Genomic DNA, 16,048 nt, shown 5'->3' on the forward strand with positions numbered 1-16,048 from the left:
AGGCTCTCCTCAAAGGACCACAGACGCGAAGTTGGACTTCATTTATTGAGGCCATTACCGCTGACGGCCGTGTTTGACTCCCAGCATTATATTTAAAGGAAAGGAACTCCAACAGCAGTGGTTCCTTAAGGAATTCAAGAAGATAGCTGATTGGCACTATATAACTTCACCTAACGGGTGGACAGATAACCACATTGGTGTTGAGTGGCTTGAAAGAGTCTATTTGCCTCAAACTAAGCCTGCTGATGAGTCAGATGCCAGATTAATCATCCTAGATGGTCATGGGAGTCATGCAACGGTGCGTTGTTTGTTTATTTAACCAGGAATCACTACTAACAGAAAGAAGGATGAATGGATGACCACGTGCTTTTTAAACAACGTCTATTGTTGCTACCTCCATGCCTATTGTTCTTATGGCCTCCAGCCGTTAGATAATAGGGTTTTCAATGCCTCCAAAGCTGCATATCGACGAGAGCTGGAAAAACTAGCCTCTCTAACTGACTTAACGCCGGTGGATTAAGTCAACTTTATTAGAGCCTACGCCAAAGCTCGTGAAGTTGGAATGACTGAGAAGAATATACTCTCCGGTTGGAGAACTACTGGAAATTGGCCAATCTCACGAGCCAAAGCTCTGCGGCATCCAGAAATTCAGGAGGACAAAGCAACGGGCAGTTCAAAGGTTACTCCAGAACGGGCGCCTTATTTTGGTTCTGATGATACACCAAGGACCAGTCGTTATATTCGTGATCTTGGCTTAAACAAAACACCAAAGACGTAAAGGCGATATACCGTGATAACCAAAGGCTTTGAGACTCAGGAACAGACGCTGGCGGCGCATGCCGTGAGAATTGCCAGCCTAGAGGAGGAATTGGCTCGTTTGAAGAGAGGGAAGAAGAGGAAGGCAATTCCTAATCCCAATAGACGTTTCATGACTCTGAGCGAAGCTCTAGCCGCCGTTGAGGGTATTGGTGAAAAAGGAAGCGAAACAAACGCTGTTGTGGTGGAATCTGACTCTTCGGAGGAGTCAGTCTCAGAGGCGGAGGCTGCTTCGGTTATTGTAGTCAGAGAGGAAACTGAATGTCCTCAGCGCACCACCCGATCAGGGCGGCTGATCAAAAGACCTAAAAATACATAAATGTTTTAATTCTCTATCGAATGATATTTCTTTTATATTTATATCATTAAAATTGATTATAATCCGTGAAGGTTGAAAAAACGGATTTTTGGTGTAGATGGTCTCAATGTGGTTAGCGAAAGGGTGGTGTTAGCGAAAGGGTGGTGGGGCATGGTAAGGGATTTCCCGGTGATCTGCCGGATCTGGTGATCCGCCGGATCACCGCCACTTCGCACACTCGACATCAATCGACAATTACTCAACAACCATGGCGCCGATTGATGAGGCCCTTGATTTCCTGAAATCGTCGGAATCAGTTAATTATGCTGAGACTGCACGGCGTTTCAATTGCGACGAGACGACCTTGCGACGCCGACATCAAGGCAAACAGCGGTCAAGACGAGATGCCGACAGTTTGTATAAGTCACATCTATTAAAACAACAAGAACGGGATCTTATCGCTTATATTCATAAGCTTTCATCGCGTGGAATTCCCCCTACCTTACCTATGATAAAGAACTTCGCCCAGGATATCGCCAAAATCGAGGTCGGAAAGGACTGGCCGTACAGCTTCGTTCGACGCAATCGAGATGAGTTAGGTTGTATATGGTTCGACGGGTTGGACATCGCGCGAAAGAGAGCCGATAATGCCTCTAGGTATAGGGCTTATTTTGAGCTTGTAAGCCAATGCACGAAGCTTCCCTTTCACAACTGACAGTGGAAGATCCGCATAAAAATCGAGAAATATAACATCCTACCCTGCAACACGTATAACGCGGATGAGAAAGGATTTCTCTTGGGTGTGATCAATCGAACGAAGAGAGTATTTTCCATTAACGTCAAAAAGCAAGGCAAATTGCTCGGTGCGTCGCAAGATGGTAATCGATCTTGGATTACGTTCCTGGCGTGCATCAGCCAGGATATGACATCGCTGCCCCCATTCCTCATCTATCAAGGCAAACCAGGACAAGTCCAGGACTCTTGGCTCAATGAATTTGACCCAGAACATCAATCAGCCTTCTTTACCACCTCAGAAACGGGGTGGACAAATCACGAGCTTGGAAAAGAGTGGCTCGTCGGTGTTTTCGATCGCTTTACTAAGGCAAAAGCTCGAAACGGTCGTGATTATCGCCTTCTTATTACCGACGGCCACTCTAGCCATGTTAATATGGACTTTCTGGAGTGGTGTGACCAGCACCGGATTATCGTTGCGGTGTTTCCCCCCTATTCCACGCATCGGCTGCAACCCTTGGACGTGTCGCTATTCAGCCCCCTTTCGACCGCATATTCAAATCAGCTTATCCAGTGGACAGCAAAAACACAAGGCCTTATTGGCCTATCGAAACGTGAGTTCTGGACTTTATTTTGGAACGCATTTGAGACTTCCTTCTCTTCCGAGAACATTGCGAGTGGGTGGAAACGGACTGGTCTCCTGCCTTTTGACCCAGAAGTGGTCCTATCGCAGATCACTGAGAAAAAAGATGATGGTTCGAATACGGGTAGCGACTCGGTAGAATCACTAGCCCTTCAGCAACCTACGGCCCGAGATTTACGCCGACTTATTGACAAAGTAGTCGACAAATCCTCTATCGATGCTGACCGCAACAGCCGAAAGCTGAAGAACACCCTCGAAAGCCTGCAATCTGAGGTTGAACTGCTTCGATATGAGAATCAAGGACTCCGCGAGACAATTAGCCAAGAAAAGAAGCGCAGACAGCGCGGTAAAGCTCTGAAAGATCTGCTCTTTGATCGTACAGATCCAAATTCAGCTCAGGTGTTTAGCCCAGCAAAAGTCGCTCAAGCCCGCCTAAAGAAAGCGGCGATGGACGCCCAAAAGAAAGAGGAGGTTCTGCAGAAGGAATCGTAAAAGGCTCAGCGACAGCAGAAGGCGGCGGAGCAAAAAGCTCTCGCTCTGGAGAAGAGGAGGCAACGAGAGGCGGAAATAGAGAGAAAACGGCAGGTAAGGGAGGCCAGGCAGCAAGAGAAGGAGACCAATCGACAGATTCGACAAGAACTTAAGCGTCGCAATCTGGAAATGGCACATGAAATGCAACATGAACGACGGGTGGCTTCTGAAGGCCGCGAGAAGAGTCCGGACGTTCGAGACGAGATAATCGTCGCTCTTCCACTCATACCAGAGCCGCCGGTAGCATCACAGGCCCTAGATCTACCAAAAGACAACCGAAAAGGGAAGGCAGCGACCACTCCAATCCGTACCGCTCGTCCGAAAAGACCCTGTCTAGCTGTTGAGAGTGATCGGGAGATGGTAGTCGCATTTCGGGGTACCGGGCGGCCGCAGCGGAATAGCAAGCGACCACGATGGCTTGATGACTGCGAAATAGACTGAGACATATCTTATAGTTGCATTTTCATTATGTGTTTAATTTTGGAAGATTTGGGACTGCGGCTGTGGAGCTATTATAGATTGATGTCTGGAATGCAAGTTGGTGTAAGTCCGGCGAATCACCAGATCCGGCAGATCACCGGGAAATCCCTTATTCATAAAGTATGAAAGTCACATGATCGTTCCCTCACAATTTAGGGACGATCAAGCCTAGAAAGAACTTCTCACCTGATTCTCCTCAAAATGTGAAAATCTGCCCGGCCTGGCGGCGGGTTGGTCATCGAATTGAACTGACTCTTTTCGAATGAATGTACCATTTCAATCAAGCTACCTTTCCGTCTAATCATGTGGGTTTCGATGAATCGTCACGTTTGGTGCACATACGACATTTGCACGGACAGCGAGGCAACTCTTCGTCGCGAATTGTATTTCGTTGACAATTTCCTTGAAGTCTCCGGTTTAGAGAGCATACTGCGCCTTGAGTACCTAAAAAATATCCAAAACCTTACTACTCTTTGATCCAAAGTGCAGCATACATATCTTGATCTGAGTTCAAAGTATACCCACTTACCAGCATTAACCGATATCCTCCACCCACCCATTTATTGAACTCATTCTGGTAGTCGTCCGACGACATCCGATGTCTCGCAACCCAAGGGCCACTTGGCGATTTGTCCCAAACCGCAGCATAATAATCCACATTGTTGACCACATAGCCATTGACATGAACAAGACGGAAGCCTTGACCCACATACTTATCAAACAACGTCTGATACTCAGACGTCGTCATGCCATGATGTGCAACCCATGCACTGCTATTCCACGACTTCTCCCACAACGCCGCATATTGCGCCTGATTCCCTTGCGAGTAGCCGCTGACATGCTTCAGTCGGTACCCCTGTGAGACAAAAGTATCAAATGCCTTCTGGTATTCAGAGGAGCTGAAGCCATGCCTAGCGATCGGCATTGGGCCCGCAGATTTGTCCCATATGGCTGCATACCGAGCGTCTCCAGCGACGGTGTATCCGTTGACGAGACGGATCCGGAAGCCCCTGCTAGCGAAAGCATCGAACTGACCCTGGTATTCAGCGCCAGTCATGCCGTGTCTCGCTGCCCAATCCGAAGTAACATTTTGGTCCCATATCGCTGCGAAACGCGGATCATCGTTGATAGTGTAGCCGCTCACATAGGTGAGACGGTACTTTTCATGAACCAGCTTGTCGAACACGTCTTGGAAGTCGGAAGAAGTCATTCTGTGTCTAGCTTGCCATGGCCTAGAATCTCGAGCAACGATGGAAGGGTATGCATGAGTGCCGTCTGATGTGGCTTCTGAAGGAGAGCCTACGAGAGCCATCAGGACAAAAGCCCAAGCGACAGCGCATCGCAAAGTTGAGATCATGATGGTATTCGCAGTTACTGATAGTAGGGGTTAAAAGTTATATGGGGGAGTGGTGCTTTTGCCAGTTGTAAATACCTGACTTATTGGACGACTGGGTTGAATTGACTCCGTTGTCCGTGACACCTTTCTCCGTAGAGATTATGAAGGAATCTGCTCAGACAAACGGACTGGTGGATATCAACCTAGGAGTTTTAGAACAGAGAAACAAAGCAAAGGAAAAGATATCTCGCCTGCGTGTATTTTCATTCTATTTATGCTGGCGCGCCAGGTCGTGATGTCGCCGCCACGACTGTACGGTGGCTGCCCACGTTCAGATTTAGACGAAGGCTGCTATGAATAGGCATGTCCAAACTTTAAACTTCAATGCAAGTATTTGTAGGATAACGAGCGGGCGTGATGTGGTGTTTGAGAGCCACGCGTCCCCCCGAGAAGGTGGCTGAGCATCAAGCCCAAGTATATCTGCCAATAGGATTCAGAAATAAATATAGGTGCTGCTAGTCACCGTAGATTTCAGGAAAGATTGCTATGAATAGATTTAGTCCTAGTGCTAGACCCTCAACTTGTATACGAGGAACGTTGCTATATATAGCCCAAGTCTAGAGGTTTTCACTTAGACTAGGGCAAGATTTCTATACATCTACGAATCCAGGACTTCCAACTAAATTAGCAGAATGTTTCCATAAATAGTTCAAGTCCACGACTTTCAACTTATGGTCAATATGAAAGCCGCTACTAAGCTCATGTTTCACTACGAGAGGGATCCCAGGTCGATCGGTAGTTTAATAGCTGCTCTGGGCTAGATTCAATTCCTGGCTTCTAAGTGACAACCCGTGGTAACAGTCTGCCGTCCTACGTGCGAAATTCCTCTGGGGTGCTTTCCTAAAGAGTGGTATGTGGCAGGTTCTCTTTTTGAGATGCTGTTTGGTTCAGTTCACCGAATCTCCCTTCGACTTGCTTAGACTAAATTCACCATGTATTATTTTCAACGAGGTCAGGGCTAAATAGAGAACGTAACTCAGTTTTTATGAAAGCCCTGAAACATCTGCAGCTGCAATACCATCCCTTGTCAGAGCCTTGGTACTAGTCAAAGAAGCACCCTCCGCAGACAAAGGTCGAGCAGCCATTATCGCAGATCAAGAAAATGCCTTTGCAGCTGGGAACTGCTGGCTTTGGAGAACATGGTGGACCTCCACCGCCGTTGCATTCACAGAGAATCTTCTTTCCAGTGACGCAGTAGCCACCGTCCCCCCAGTCACTTCTCCCTGCCTCGTGCCATCCTGCCGGACACGGCTCCGGATCGCAAAACGGCGCAGTCCCGGACCAGAAAGCACCGCAACCAGGGTTACCGATACATTCGCAGTAGACTTTGTGTCCAGTAACGCAGCAATGCCCATCACCACAGTTATCGGTTCTTAGCTGGTGGGTGCCGGAGGGGCATTCTCCGTCACAAAACGGTGCAGTACCGTACCAGCCGGGTGAACACGCCAGGACTCGACCTATAATCATTAATCAGATTCAACAATATGTATGGCCTAGGAGACTTGCTTACCAAGGCCGAGCAGACTTGATAGAATAAAAAATCGGTGCATTATGGGACCAAGGGAGGATACATTGGCTAAAGTAGTACGATCGGCCTGCAGGGAGGTCTGCTCGTACTTATAAAGCCGTGTCCCATGGGACAGCCTCGGTCAGACACCCTCGCGTAGCCCAAATTTCATCACGAACGTCTAGAACATGTTCACCCTAGAATGTCCACGTAATCACTTCCCCTCGCTCCTAGCCATGATTAGCACATGTCTAATGATAGACTTCTCGGATCAATTTGACAAAAATAAGTAGCACGCTACCTCTTCCAGCAGTGTGACACTTAGCCAGACTCAGCCCCTTATGGCGAGTTCTTTCGTTCGTACGCAGATGAAGGCTGCAACTAAAATAGATTTCTGGGTGGTTGCGAGCAGTCGCCGTGTCTTGTGAAAAGTGGCGCGTTGGGCCATTCCTTAGTTATCTCGCATTCCCAGTTCGGGCAAAAGAGAATGCGCACTCCGCTAGTGCGGCCACTAATAATAAATTATGGCCTGAACGTGACATACCACACCACCCTAGATGGTTACGTCTTCGAAACGGTCTAAAAATAATGACATATTTCAGGCTGTTGATTGACGAATGTATGGCATGTATGCCTCTTGGGTGTGCAAGGGCGCTGGTGGACTGGGTTTCTTTGAATCATGTGAAAAAGAGACTGTCTGGATGGTTTAAGGTATATTTAACGATATAAGAAGCTTCTTTAAATAACTAAGAGACTACCTATTAAAGGCATTACCGGTATTACAGCGTGATATTATTTTGCCTAAGATCATATACGCAAGCGACCTTTTTCATAGGCATATTACCTACTTCACCTCGCTCGCTAACCAGTATGCAAGAAAGTATTGCTTAAAATTTAATATGGATTGCCTATACTAACTCTTGAGACCCTTTACCTCGTTCAACCACCAAGCTACAAGTCTCGCCATTATCTTGGACCATAGATAGCAAGCTACTTGTCCAATAGTGTAGCTCAGGCAGAAGTAAATGCGCACTCCGCTAGTGCAGCCTCTAATAATAGGTTATGGTCTGAATGTGACATACCACCCTAAATTATTGACTTCGAAATCGTCTAAAAATACAGACGTATTTCAGGCCGTTAATTAATGAATGTGAGGTATGCAGACCTCTTGGGTGTGCCCTACCAGAAGTCGGTTGCTTTCTTCCTACTGCTCTTCTCAGCAGCCTCAGTGTCTCATGCGTCAAGGGCGAGGTCAATAACTTCCACAAGCCCTGTTCACCCATGGTGTATAGTGAGACCAGTCTCCATCTCTGGCATGAACATCAACAGCCATAGACTGTGGTCCAACCGTCTTCACGTTCACGGGTATCCCTAAGTATCACAAATGGAAACACTGACGGCCTTGAACTGAAGATCTGAGTGATACAAATTGATATACCAGTGGATTTATTTAACCCAGCACTATGCGGCGGCGCTCGATACAATTGCTGTCAATGCGATGAGCTTGCGTCGTGAAAGCTCTACCACGGCGCTCACCACAATCTCATACATCTGGGCTTGAGTCAATCCCGGCTTGTGAATTTCGATGCCACCACCCTGGCGCTTGTAGTGTCCTGGGCCCTTGTCAAGTCTGAACGTGGCAATCCTACTTCCTCCGCTCTCAAGAATCAGGTTCCTTTGCTCTTCACTCGGACAACCGAATTGCCAATCATCATGTCCTGTTTGCTCGACAAGGAGTGGAACTTGGCGCTGCCGATTTGGGATCCATCACCGCGGCTGACATACGTTGATCCAAAAGCTTCGCCGAATGTGAAGTGAAATGAGTACAAATTCTGGTTGGTGTTCATGTCTACCATGTTGAATGTTCGATCTCCGCCTTCTCTATACTCCAGGTTCATCGGCATCGCTGCAGGCTCGGGCTCGTCCGTTTCAGCCGTTGCATCGTGGGGGAGTTACATCATCAACACGGCACCTTGAAAGGCGGGAGTCGCCGTCAATTGTAATGGAAGTGAAGTAATTATTTGTAAATACAGGTGAGCACTAGCTATTGTTCTCGTAGTCATGGCAGTTCAGATCGAGCCGAAATCATCCTCGTTTCTCAAACTGCACGACGTCTAGAGCCGTGGACAAAGCACGGGAGAGAAGATCAGATACCTCGACTTTCTGCATACGCATATTTCGACCCGTAGATTTTGCTCTTGCAAATGCCGCTATTCTCGAGGCCTCAACCGGCCACTTCTCGTTGGCATTGACTGCAGCGTATGATAGATGCCACATGGCTTCCATCTCGCCCCTGGAATTCGCCATGGTGAGCGTCCACAATCTGGACCACAGCCACCTACCCAGACGGAGCCGCATGCCCGACGATCCTCCCTCCAAGCTCTTTGGGAATCACATGTCGCCGAATATTATAAAGCCCGTAGCTTAGTCCCCGCAGGGTTTCCCTTGCCAAATCCCCGAGTCCAGACCTAGAGGTAGGATTCAAACCCTTGCGGCTCTTTTGTCATGCTAGTAGTCCACGGTCGCATCTGCTCAGAGCGCAATAGAGATGCGTCCCAACGTCGTATGACGCATACGTACCGATCTTGGACCCTTGGACAAACATCTGTATCGGCATCCGGAGTTCGCCTTGGCGATCGTCCCGGCGGATGGGTTTGGGTGCGTGCGTAATTACGTGTATTTTTGTTCCCTCAAGTGGTTCATCGTCATGGGGACCTGGCTGTGTCTCCGAAAATCTTGGAGGAACCCTGGCTTGATCGCACTAACCGGTCGGACTGCCGGACCCATACGGAGGACCATTTCAAAAGTCTTTGCTCGCGTACAAGCCACATATTGCTTTTTCTTGTTAGAAGAACATTGAGTACATTGTACGAGTGTTAGCGCCATAAGAAGCCCTATATTATGGCGCACTTAGTCCACTGGCTGTGCATGACATGGCTCTAACACCACTAAAGCTGTAGTGCGTTTAGCGGATGATTACCTGCAGTTACATAATGTCTAATGTACCGTCAGGTACTTAACAAGGATTAAGGGGTGTGGCGTCCGTAGCGCGGGCAAAGACTTTTGAAATGGTCCTCCGTAGACCGCCGGGTAATCCTTAACAGGAAAAGCTCCCCTTGTCGTGGTCTTCTGCTGACAATAAGCTGCTGATGATTGGTTGAAACCCGATGTGGCTTAAAGGGCCAGAACTTGAGCCATCGTTGGATCGGCGATTCGGACCCCCGGCCGCACATCACCACGTAATATTCCTCGTGACTTGGTGATGGCCTTTGTAATCAGCCCATGCTTGCATCAAGGGGTGGCTGCCACTAAGTTGCTGCCAAACAGGCTTATCCCAGCATCCAGAAATACTTCAACTCAAAGATTATATCAAGTCCCTGAAGAATCATGGTTCTCGCCCATCAGGCCATCCCACAAGTACTCGATTCTCTAGACACTCAGTGCAAAAATCACTATTGAGGTCACACCGACCTATCTCTCGCGCAAAAATGGACGCTACGATATGTCCTTCGGACCTGGTCCTATCCTGTCGCACAAGCGAAAATGTAGGTACCATGGATCCTCTTTGTCTCTGAATCCACTCGGCGTACAAATCAACCCTACCCAATCTCATCCTTCCCCCCAGCATCCTGCTCCACATTTCCCCAAAAGTCGAAATCCCTGTGGGCTCTCTCGCATAATTTTCCGCGAGACAACGCATAAGGTATCCAGATCGCTGGAACAAACCGTGGGGCATTGTCATCTTTGAAATTAAGAACATGCTCATCGTTTGTTAGGCTACGGCGTCAGAAATTGGTCACTTTCCGTATGCGTGGGATCAATCCATCCCCAGATCCGACAATTACTATAAAAAGGCACCATTTTACGAGAACTACTATGGGAAGGGCCCCGCGGGGCTTTGTTTCAATGACTCTGCACTGTCGCCTTTCCAGAGCACAGCCGTTTCCTCTCTAGAATCTGACCGCATCTCATCACCCATTCTGGATGCAGAGATGGCACTGAATTTCTGTATGTCATACCAAAGCTACTCGCAACTCGCAGTCGTGACTAAACCCAATGGACGTAGGGGATGTGTCAATGGATATTATGGAGTCTATTCCTTGGGATCTCAGTCTAGGTCAACCATTGTATGGTGGTCTTCCCACCTTAGACCTGTCCCAAGATGTTCAAACTGCTTCCGATTATACCCACACAACAGCCTACCGACAAATTTCAGAAGCATTTTCTCTCAGTGGCAAGAGGGGAGAAAGAGAGTCAACGAGGAGCTTAGTCGGTGACGACAAAGGGGGCACCCGCAAACTTCCGACTGCGTCCCGAAAGTCCAAGAATTCAGGTGGGAAGAACCGATCGCTAGCATCTGAAAAGGAAGACCACCAAATCACGTTTGCGCAGAAACACGCCCGGGACTGTCACAACAGGGCCGAGAAGCAGTACCGCGACAGACTCAACTCGCGATTCACAACTCTGCTAAACATGATTCCCATTACCTCACAGACTGACAGCGAGGAGAGCGGCTCTGTCAGCACTGATGGGTCCGTTGACATGCGAAGCAAGGCCCGCAATGACAGCCGAGGAGTTAGTAGGGGCGAGATTCTAGACGCGGCGAGACAATACATTCAGACGTTGGAACGAGAGGAGGAAGTGCTTCAGCGAGAGAGGGAGCAGCTACTGAGAAGGATGCATAAAATTTACCCTAGCAAATGAAATGCATCTTGGCTTGCAGATAATAGAATTAAGGAGACATAATGCGCAGCGAGCTTGTTTGTTTGATCGTAACTGTACTCCCGCGAGCCAAATCCGATTGGTCCGACACTCTCACCCCAATCAATCGCCGCTTCTGCGTGCTGCTCCCCACACACTCACTCACTACCACACTTGCACGGCACGGAGATCCCATTGCGATTCAGTGTCCATTTTTCATCTTAACTATCCGTCGCGGTCAGTGTGGGGAATCTATCTACCGAAGTAGATGAAATGTAGATGTAGATAGATGTAGACTACATCTATCTATCTACTGCTGGCCCTTGTGGGTCATCTATCTATCTGGCCGCCAGGTAGATAGATGAAATGTAGGGTAGACGCCAGCCACAAACTACCTAAGGTAGAGGTACCTCGACATGCTGGTATGTTCCCAGCGTACTGAAGTACTAGTACCCCCCTCCTTGTATTTTTGCTTTTGTTCATGACCTATCTTTTTTTTTCTTTTTGCCCCCTGTCTTCGCCAAACCGTAGACAGATTTTGTGGTTAACATCATGCAGGCGCAAGCTTTGCTCGTCGTGCGAAGTATTCCGGGCTCATTGAGCCTGATCTTTGCCTCAAAACGACTTTCATAATCCCCCCGATTCGTTTCAAGACGAGCTATTGTCGTATTCGACCTACGAGAAAGAACCGATTGCAGATGAGTTCCAACGATGGTTAACTACAAGGCAATTGATAGGGGTGCTGCACCATTTTGATAGGGGTGCCGCAAGCTTACGGGTGCCGCACTTTTTGCGCTTCTCATTGGTCCAACTCCCACCTGTTAGTGCACCTTTACGCGCCAGAATTCTGCCGCATTCTTGCCAGCTGGTTGACAATTCGCGTCACATCGCGGTATCTCGGTCATCGCCATTATTTCTCTCAACGCCCGACGAGTACAATACGCCTATCAACACGGCCACACTGAAACCGAGCACAACCAATCGTAGAAAGAACCTCTGGATAATGACGTTATCCCTGTTTAACATTACGTGACCACATATTCCCGGCATTACCAATCCTGCGATGGTCTGTCCAGGCGACCTGACTATAAGAAGGAGCAGCTCTACAATGCCTTCACCTGATGCCGCTGCCGCCAACATAAGCCGTCGCAGAAGTCCAATTAGCACGATCAATCCCCCTAGTCAAACGCCATCGCGGCCTTCGTCGAGCAACTCAGACCAGTCGTCAGGCAGTTCAACGGCCAGCCTCGAAATATGTCGATATGGTACGGAAGGTATGGGCGGCGTGCCTGCAGGATGGCTCAACCAGCATTTTTACTCTCTGCCTGGACTTCACGATTCGATCGGCAAGGATATTCCAGGTGTTCAGTGGCGAAAATCAGACATATCCCTCCGGAACAATTATCGCACCTCCCAGTATCGACCAAGCCAACCGTTCCAACACGTTGACACACTGATACCAGACCCGGCCAAGACCATACGGGAGAGGCAGTGTGCCAATCAACAGAGCCGAGACGAGCGTATAACGCGAGCTGTAACGAGAATGACGATCCTCCCGACTGCCTTAGGATTGGCTCGCCAGCTCGTACAAACAGACCGGCACCTCGCCTCTGCACTTGCCTTGGCCCACGAAAGGAACCTTGCCTGGGCCGAACAAAGCCGTCAAGAGCAACAAGGCCGAGTGACTTTTTCACAGCCAGTCACAAGCCCTGTTCAGGTCTCATTGCTTCCGGAGGTGCCTGCCCAGGGCGAGGAGCAGTGTGAGCAGCACGGACTGTCCGATGCCAGCTCGAGATCCAACGCTATCGAAACAATCTCAAACCCACCAATTCCTGGCGATCCAGCTCCGTCGGTTGACGCCCTTTTTGCTAGGGTCAACAGTTTTGCGAAAACCCATGGCTTTGGTGTTATCAAGGCGCATGGTATGATTCGACCTGGACAGCGAAGTCGATATGTCTTCCAATGCGATCGGTACGGGGTTCCCCGGCCAGGAAGGGGTGCTGGCCTTCGGAAACGAAAGTCTCGAAAGTCGGGGTGCCTATGGAAGATTATTGCCGAGGCCCTGCCAGAGAACGGCTTCCAGTGGACTCTACGGCACTTCCCAGATGCGGAACACCACGACCATAACCATAACCCTAGTACCGATGCCGCCGCCCATCCAGTTCATCGACGACTTACTAGCCCTGTCAAGGCGACCATCCAGTCTTCCAGTCGACGGATTGGCATTCGTGCACGAGACATTGGTGGTATGGTCCGAGGTCACTTCCCAGATTCGGTTTACACCCAGAGAGATATCTACAATGCCAGAGCTCGGATTAACAGAGATAATCTGGGTGGCTACAGCTCTACGGCTGCATTGATCAAGTTGTTCGACGACAAGGAGATCCCTTACGTTGCCAAGTGGGCCAGGGACGAACCCGACCGCCTGGTGGGGTTGGTTTGGACGTTCCCTTACTCTATCCGGATGTGGAAGCGTTTCCCCGAGGTCATCAGTTTCGACAACACATACAACACGAACCGCTTCAAGTTGCCCCTCTTCCAAGTTACGGGACAGACCTGCTTGGGTACTGTCTTTAACGCCGCATTCGGGTTGATTGACAACGAGAGGCTTGAAGGGTTCCAGTTCCTTGCAAACGGTGTACGCACGCTCCTCGACCGATACAGCGTCCGATCCCCCGACGTTGTCATTACCGACTTTGACGACCAGATGAAGAAGGCACTAGGGGTTGAGTTTCAAGACGCCCAGCAGCAACTTTGCATCCACCATATCAACTCCAATGTAATGCTGCAGTCCAAACGGAAGTGGGCGAATACTACGATGGACAGCAGTACTGGCGAAGAGAGTAGTTCGGATGAGCCCGATGCTACCCTCAGCCAGCGCGATCGACAGGCAGTACAGGCATCTAGAAGAGAAGAGGAGCCAATCACCCAAGACAATATGTCTCGGCCGATAACCCACGATTACCACGGAGTTCTTATGCTGTGGAGGCTGGTGCTGTTTGCCGAGACGGAAGAGGATCATGAGAAGGCCTGGGAATGCCTCTGTACGCAATTCGGTGACCAGAGAGCGATTCTCGCGTATCTGTATGGTATGTACATGCCTGTAAGGGCGCAGTGGGCCCGCTGCTTCATCCGGAAGTACCGCAACTTCGGCATTCGAGTGACCTCCGGTACAGAGGCCAGCAACAACAATATCAAGAGCTATCTCCTAAATGGCATGAGCCATTTGTATCGGCTTGTCGAGGCAATCCAAGGTATGCTGGAAGACCAGGAGAGGGAGTTTCGTCAAGCTTGTGCTCAGGACGAAGTGTTAACGGCGCGAGAGCACGTGGGGCGCGGCTCAGAGTATCTGGGCGAGCTTCCTAAGATAGTGTCTCAGAAGGCACTTTCTTTGATTACCAGGGAGCACCGCAAGGCATTGAAAGGCATCCCAACCCCGGCAAATCCGTGGCCGGGTCCCATAAGATCGTGTAACGACGATTGCACCGTGCCTATCGAGCTTGGTATCCCCTGTTATCATACCATCTACAGGAAGCTTATCACCGCAACGCCTCTGACCAAGTGGAATATCCATCCGCGGTGGCATCTACGAGAGCCTGTGAGCGAAGACATACATCGCCGGATCCTAGACCCAAAGATCGCTACCAATCTTCGTGGACGGCCAAAAAACAACCCCCAGCCTATACCGGCGAGTAAGCAGTTGGGCCCAGTAGTCAAACCCGGAGCCGTCGGGTTTCAGACAGTCAGCCTCAAAACAGTCAGCCAAAGCGCCGCGGCCGATCACCTAGAAGTCGAAACAAGACGACTCTGGCCCCCTTGGCGGGCGGGGCCAGCCAGGCACAAAACAGTCAGTCAAGCCAGGGAAGGACATTGCCTCTCGGGTCTGGGAAGACTACCGGAATACGGGCAAGTGGGTGCAGGACTCAACCGAGTGTACGAAGACAACGGTCTCAATGGGAGCTATTGAGCGATGAGGAGACAATGCTTTCTATCCAAACAAGATCTACAGCAGTTAAAGCTGCTACACGGGCTCCAAGCAAATGCAGCAAATGCCATACGGTTGGCCATACAATGACCTCAAAGGCATGCCCTTTGAGGTACTCAGAATGACCCTTGCAATCAGATTTTGCTTCGGAGCAGCCTCACGATCTACCGGTACCGCATTATTGGATTCAACCCCAAATCCAAAAGGGGTCCCGGAATCGAATTCCACGACAGCAGTATCAGCATCTCAACCTCTTGCTGAAGCTGCGCCACCGCCTCCTACGTCGCCTGTTCTTATGTCAATACCTTCGCCCAATATACCTCCATGTTCACCGCCGAGGTACGATTCCGCACAAGCTATATATCAAAGATATGTTGCTGCAGGAAGCGCTTGGTATGAAGCGCAACCCCGTAGGTGACATCTGGAGGAGAATCGAAAGAGATCCTGAGGAACAAGAGCCTTGTACTCAGCCGAAAGGCAGAAGGACCAGTCTATTGTCGTCAAACTATAGCGCAGCAGAATAATAATGAGTCGAATTACTCGTCACTAGTAGATTTGGGACAGCGCATCCCCTAACAAAGTCGCGACGCCCGAAAAGGAAATTATGGGCCCGTTCCATGACATTGTCAGCGTTGAGTAACCTCATATAAAGAGCTCTACCGTAGGAGACTATAGATGTGCATACTTACCATCCACGGCCGTAGTCGCTAGGCCATTTGCTTCCATTCTATGCCTGTGATGACCCAGTTACTCCACGAAAACACCACCGTGACAGTGGCGGTGGTCCCTACAGTGTTAAGGCATAGTGGAGCGGACCAGCTCACCGCCTTGTGCGGGGTGGCCTGACGGGGCCGACGAGTCTTTGGACCAATGAGAAGCGCAAAAGTGCGGCACCCGTAAGCTTGCGGCACCCCTATCAAAATGGTGCAGCACCCCTATCAATTGCCAACTACAAAGCC

The 16,048-nt window shown here is 49.6% G+C and overlaps 4 protein-coding genes across 4 annotated transcripts; 1 reads left to right on the plus strand and 3 right to left on the minus strand.

Annotated features, from left to right (window-relative positions):
* Window positions 1-3,703: 3,703 nt before the first annotated feature.
* BGZ61DRAFT_564390 (uncharacterized protein) lies at window positions 3,704-4,857 on the minus strand (the record flags this gene model as incomplete). The annotated part of the gene is made up of 1 exon (XM_046255891.1): window positions 3,704-4,857. One exon carries the CDS (start codon window positions 4,855-4,857, stop codon window positions 3,967-3,969), a length of 891 nt encoding a protein of 296 aa, XP_046095976.1. The 3' UTR covers window positions 3,704-3,966.
* A 1,197-nt stretch (window positions 4,858-6,054) lies between these two features.
* BGZ61DRAFT_304990 (uncharacterized protein) lies at window positions 6,055-6,300 on the minus strand (the record flags this gene model as incomplete). The annotated part of the gene is made up of 1 exon (XM_046238727.1): window positions 6,055-6,300. A coding segment is annotated over one exon (246 nt), but the record flags the coding sequence as incomplete, so codon positions are not given.
* Window positions 6,301-7,864: 1,564 nt separating this feature from the next.
* BGZ61DRAFT_523347 (uncharacterized protein) lies at window positions 7,865-9,141 on the minus strand (the record flags this gene model as incomplete). The annotated part of the gene is made up of 2 exons (XM_046252584.1): window positions 8,575-9,141; window positions 7,865-8,121 (listed from the first exon to the last, which is right to left on the minus strand). Exons 1-2 carry the CDS (start codon window positions 8,759-8,761, stop codon window positions 7,865-7,867), a joined length of 444 nt encoding a protein of 147 aa, XP_046095978.1. The 5' UTR covers window positions 8,762-9,141.
* A 501-nt stretch (window positions 9,142-9,642) lies between these two features.
* BGZ61DRAFT_464478 (uncharacterized protein) lies at window positions 9,643-11,460 on the plus strand. Its single transcript, XM_046247484.1, has 3 exons — window positions 9,643-9,948; window positions 10,180-10,411; window positions 10,470-11,460. Exons 1-3 carry the CDS (start codon window positions 9,892-9,894, stop codon window positions 11,105-11,107), a joined length of 927 nt encoding a protein of 308 aa, XP_046095979.1. The 5' UTR covers window positions 9,643-9,891; the 3' UTR covers window positions 11,108-11,460.
* Window positions 11,461-16,048: the final 4,588 nt, after the last annotated feature.

Source organism: Ilyonectria robusta, assembly GCF_021365365.1.
Source record: "Ilyonectria robusta strain PMI_751 chromosome Unknown BGZ61scaffold_38, whole genome shotgun sequence".
NCBI classification, from domain to species: domain Eukaryota; kingdom Fungi; phylum Ascomycota; class Sordariomycetes; order Hypocreales; family Nectriaceae; genus Ilyonectria; species Ilyonectria robusta.

Coding starts and splice junctions, on each gene's coding strand:
- BGZ61DRAFT_464478 (XM_046247484.1), top strand. CDS start 9,892: ATGGACGCTACGATATGTCCTTCGGACCTGGTCCTATCCTGTCGCACA. Junction 9,949..10,179: donor CCTGTCGCACAAGCGAAAAT/GTAGGTACCATG, acceptor ATCGTTTGTTAG/GCTACGGCGTCAGAAATTGG. Junction 10,412..10,469: donor AGAGATGGCACTGAATTTCT/GTATGTCATACC, acceptor CAATGGACGTAG/GGGATGTGTCAATGGATATT.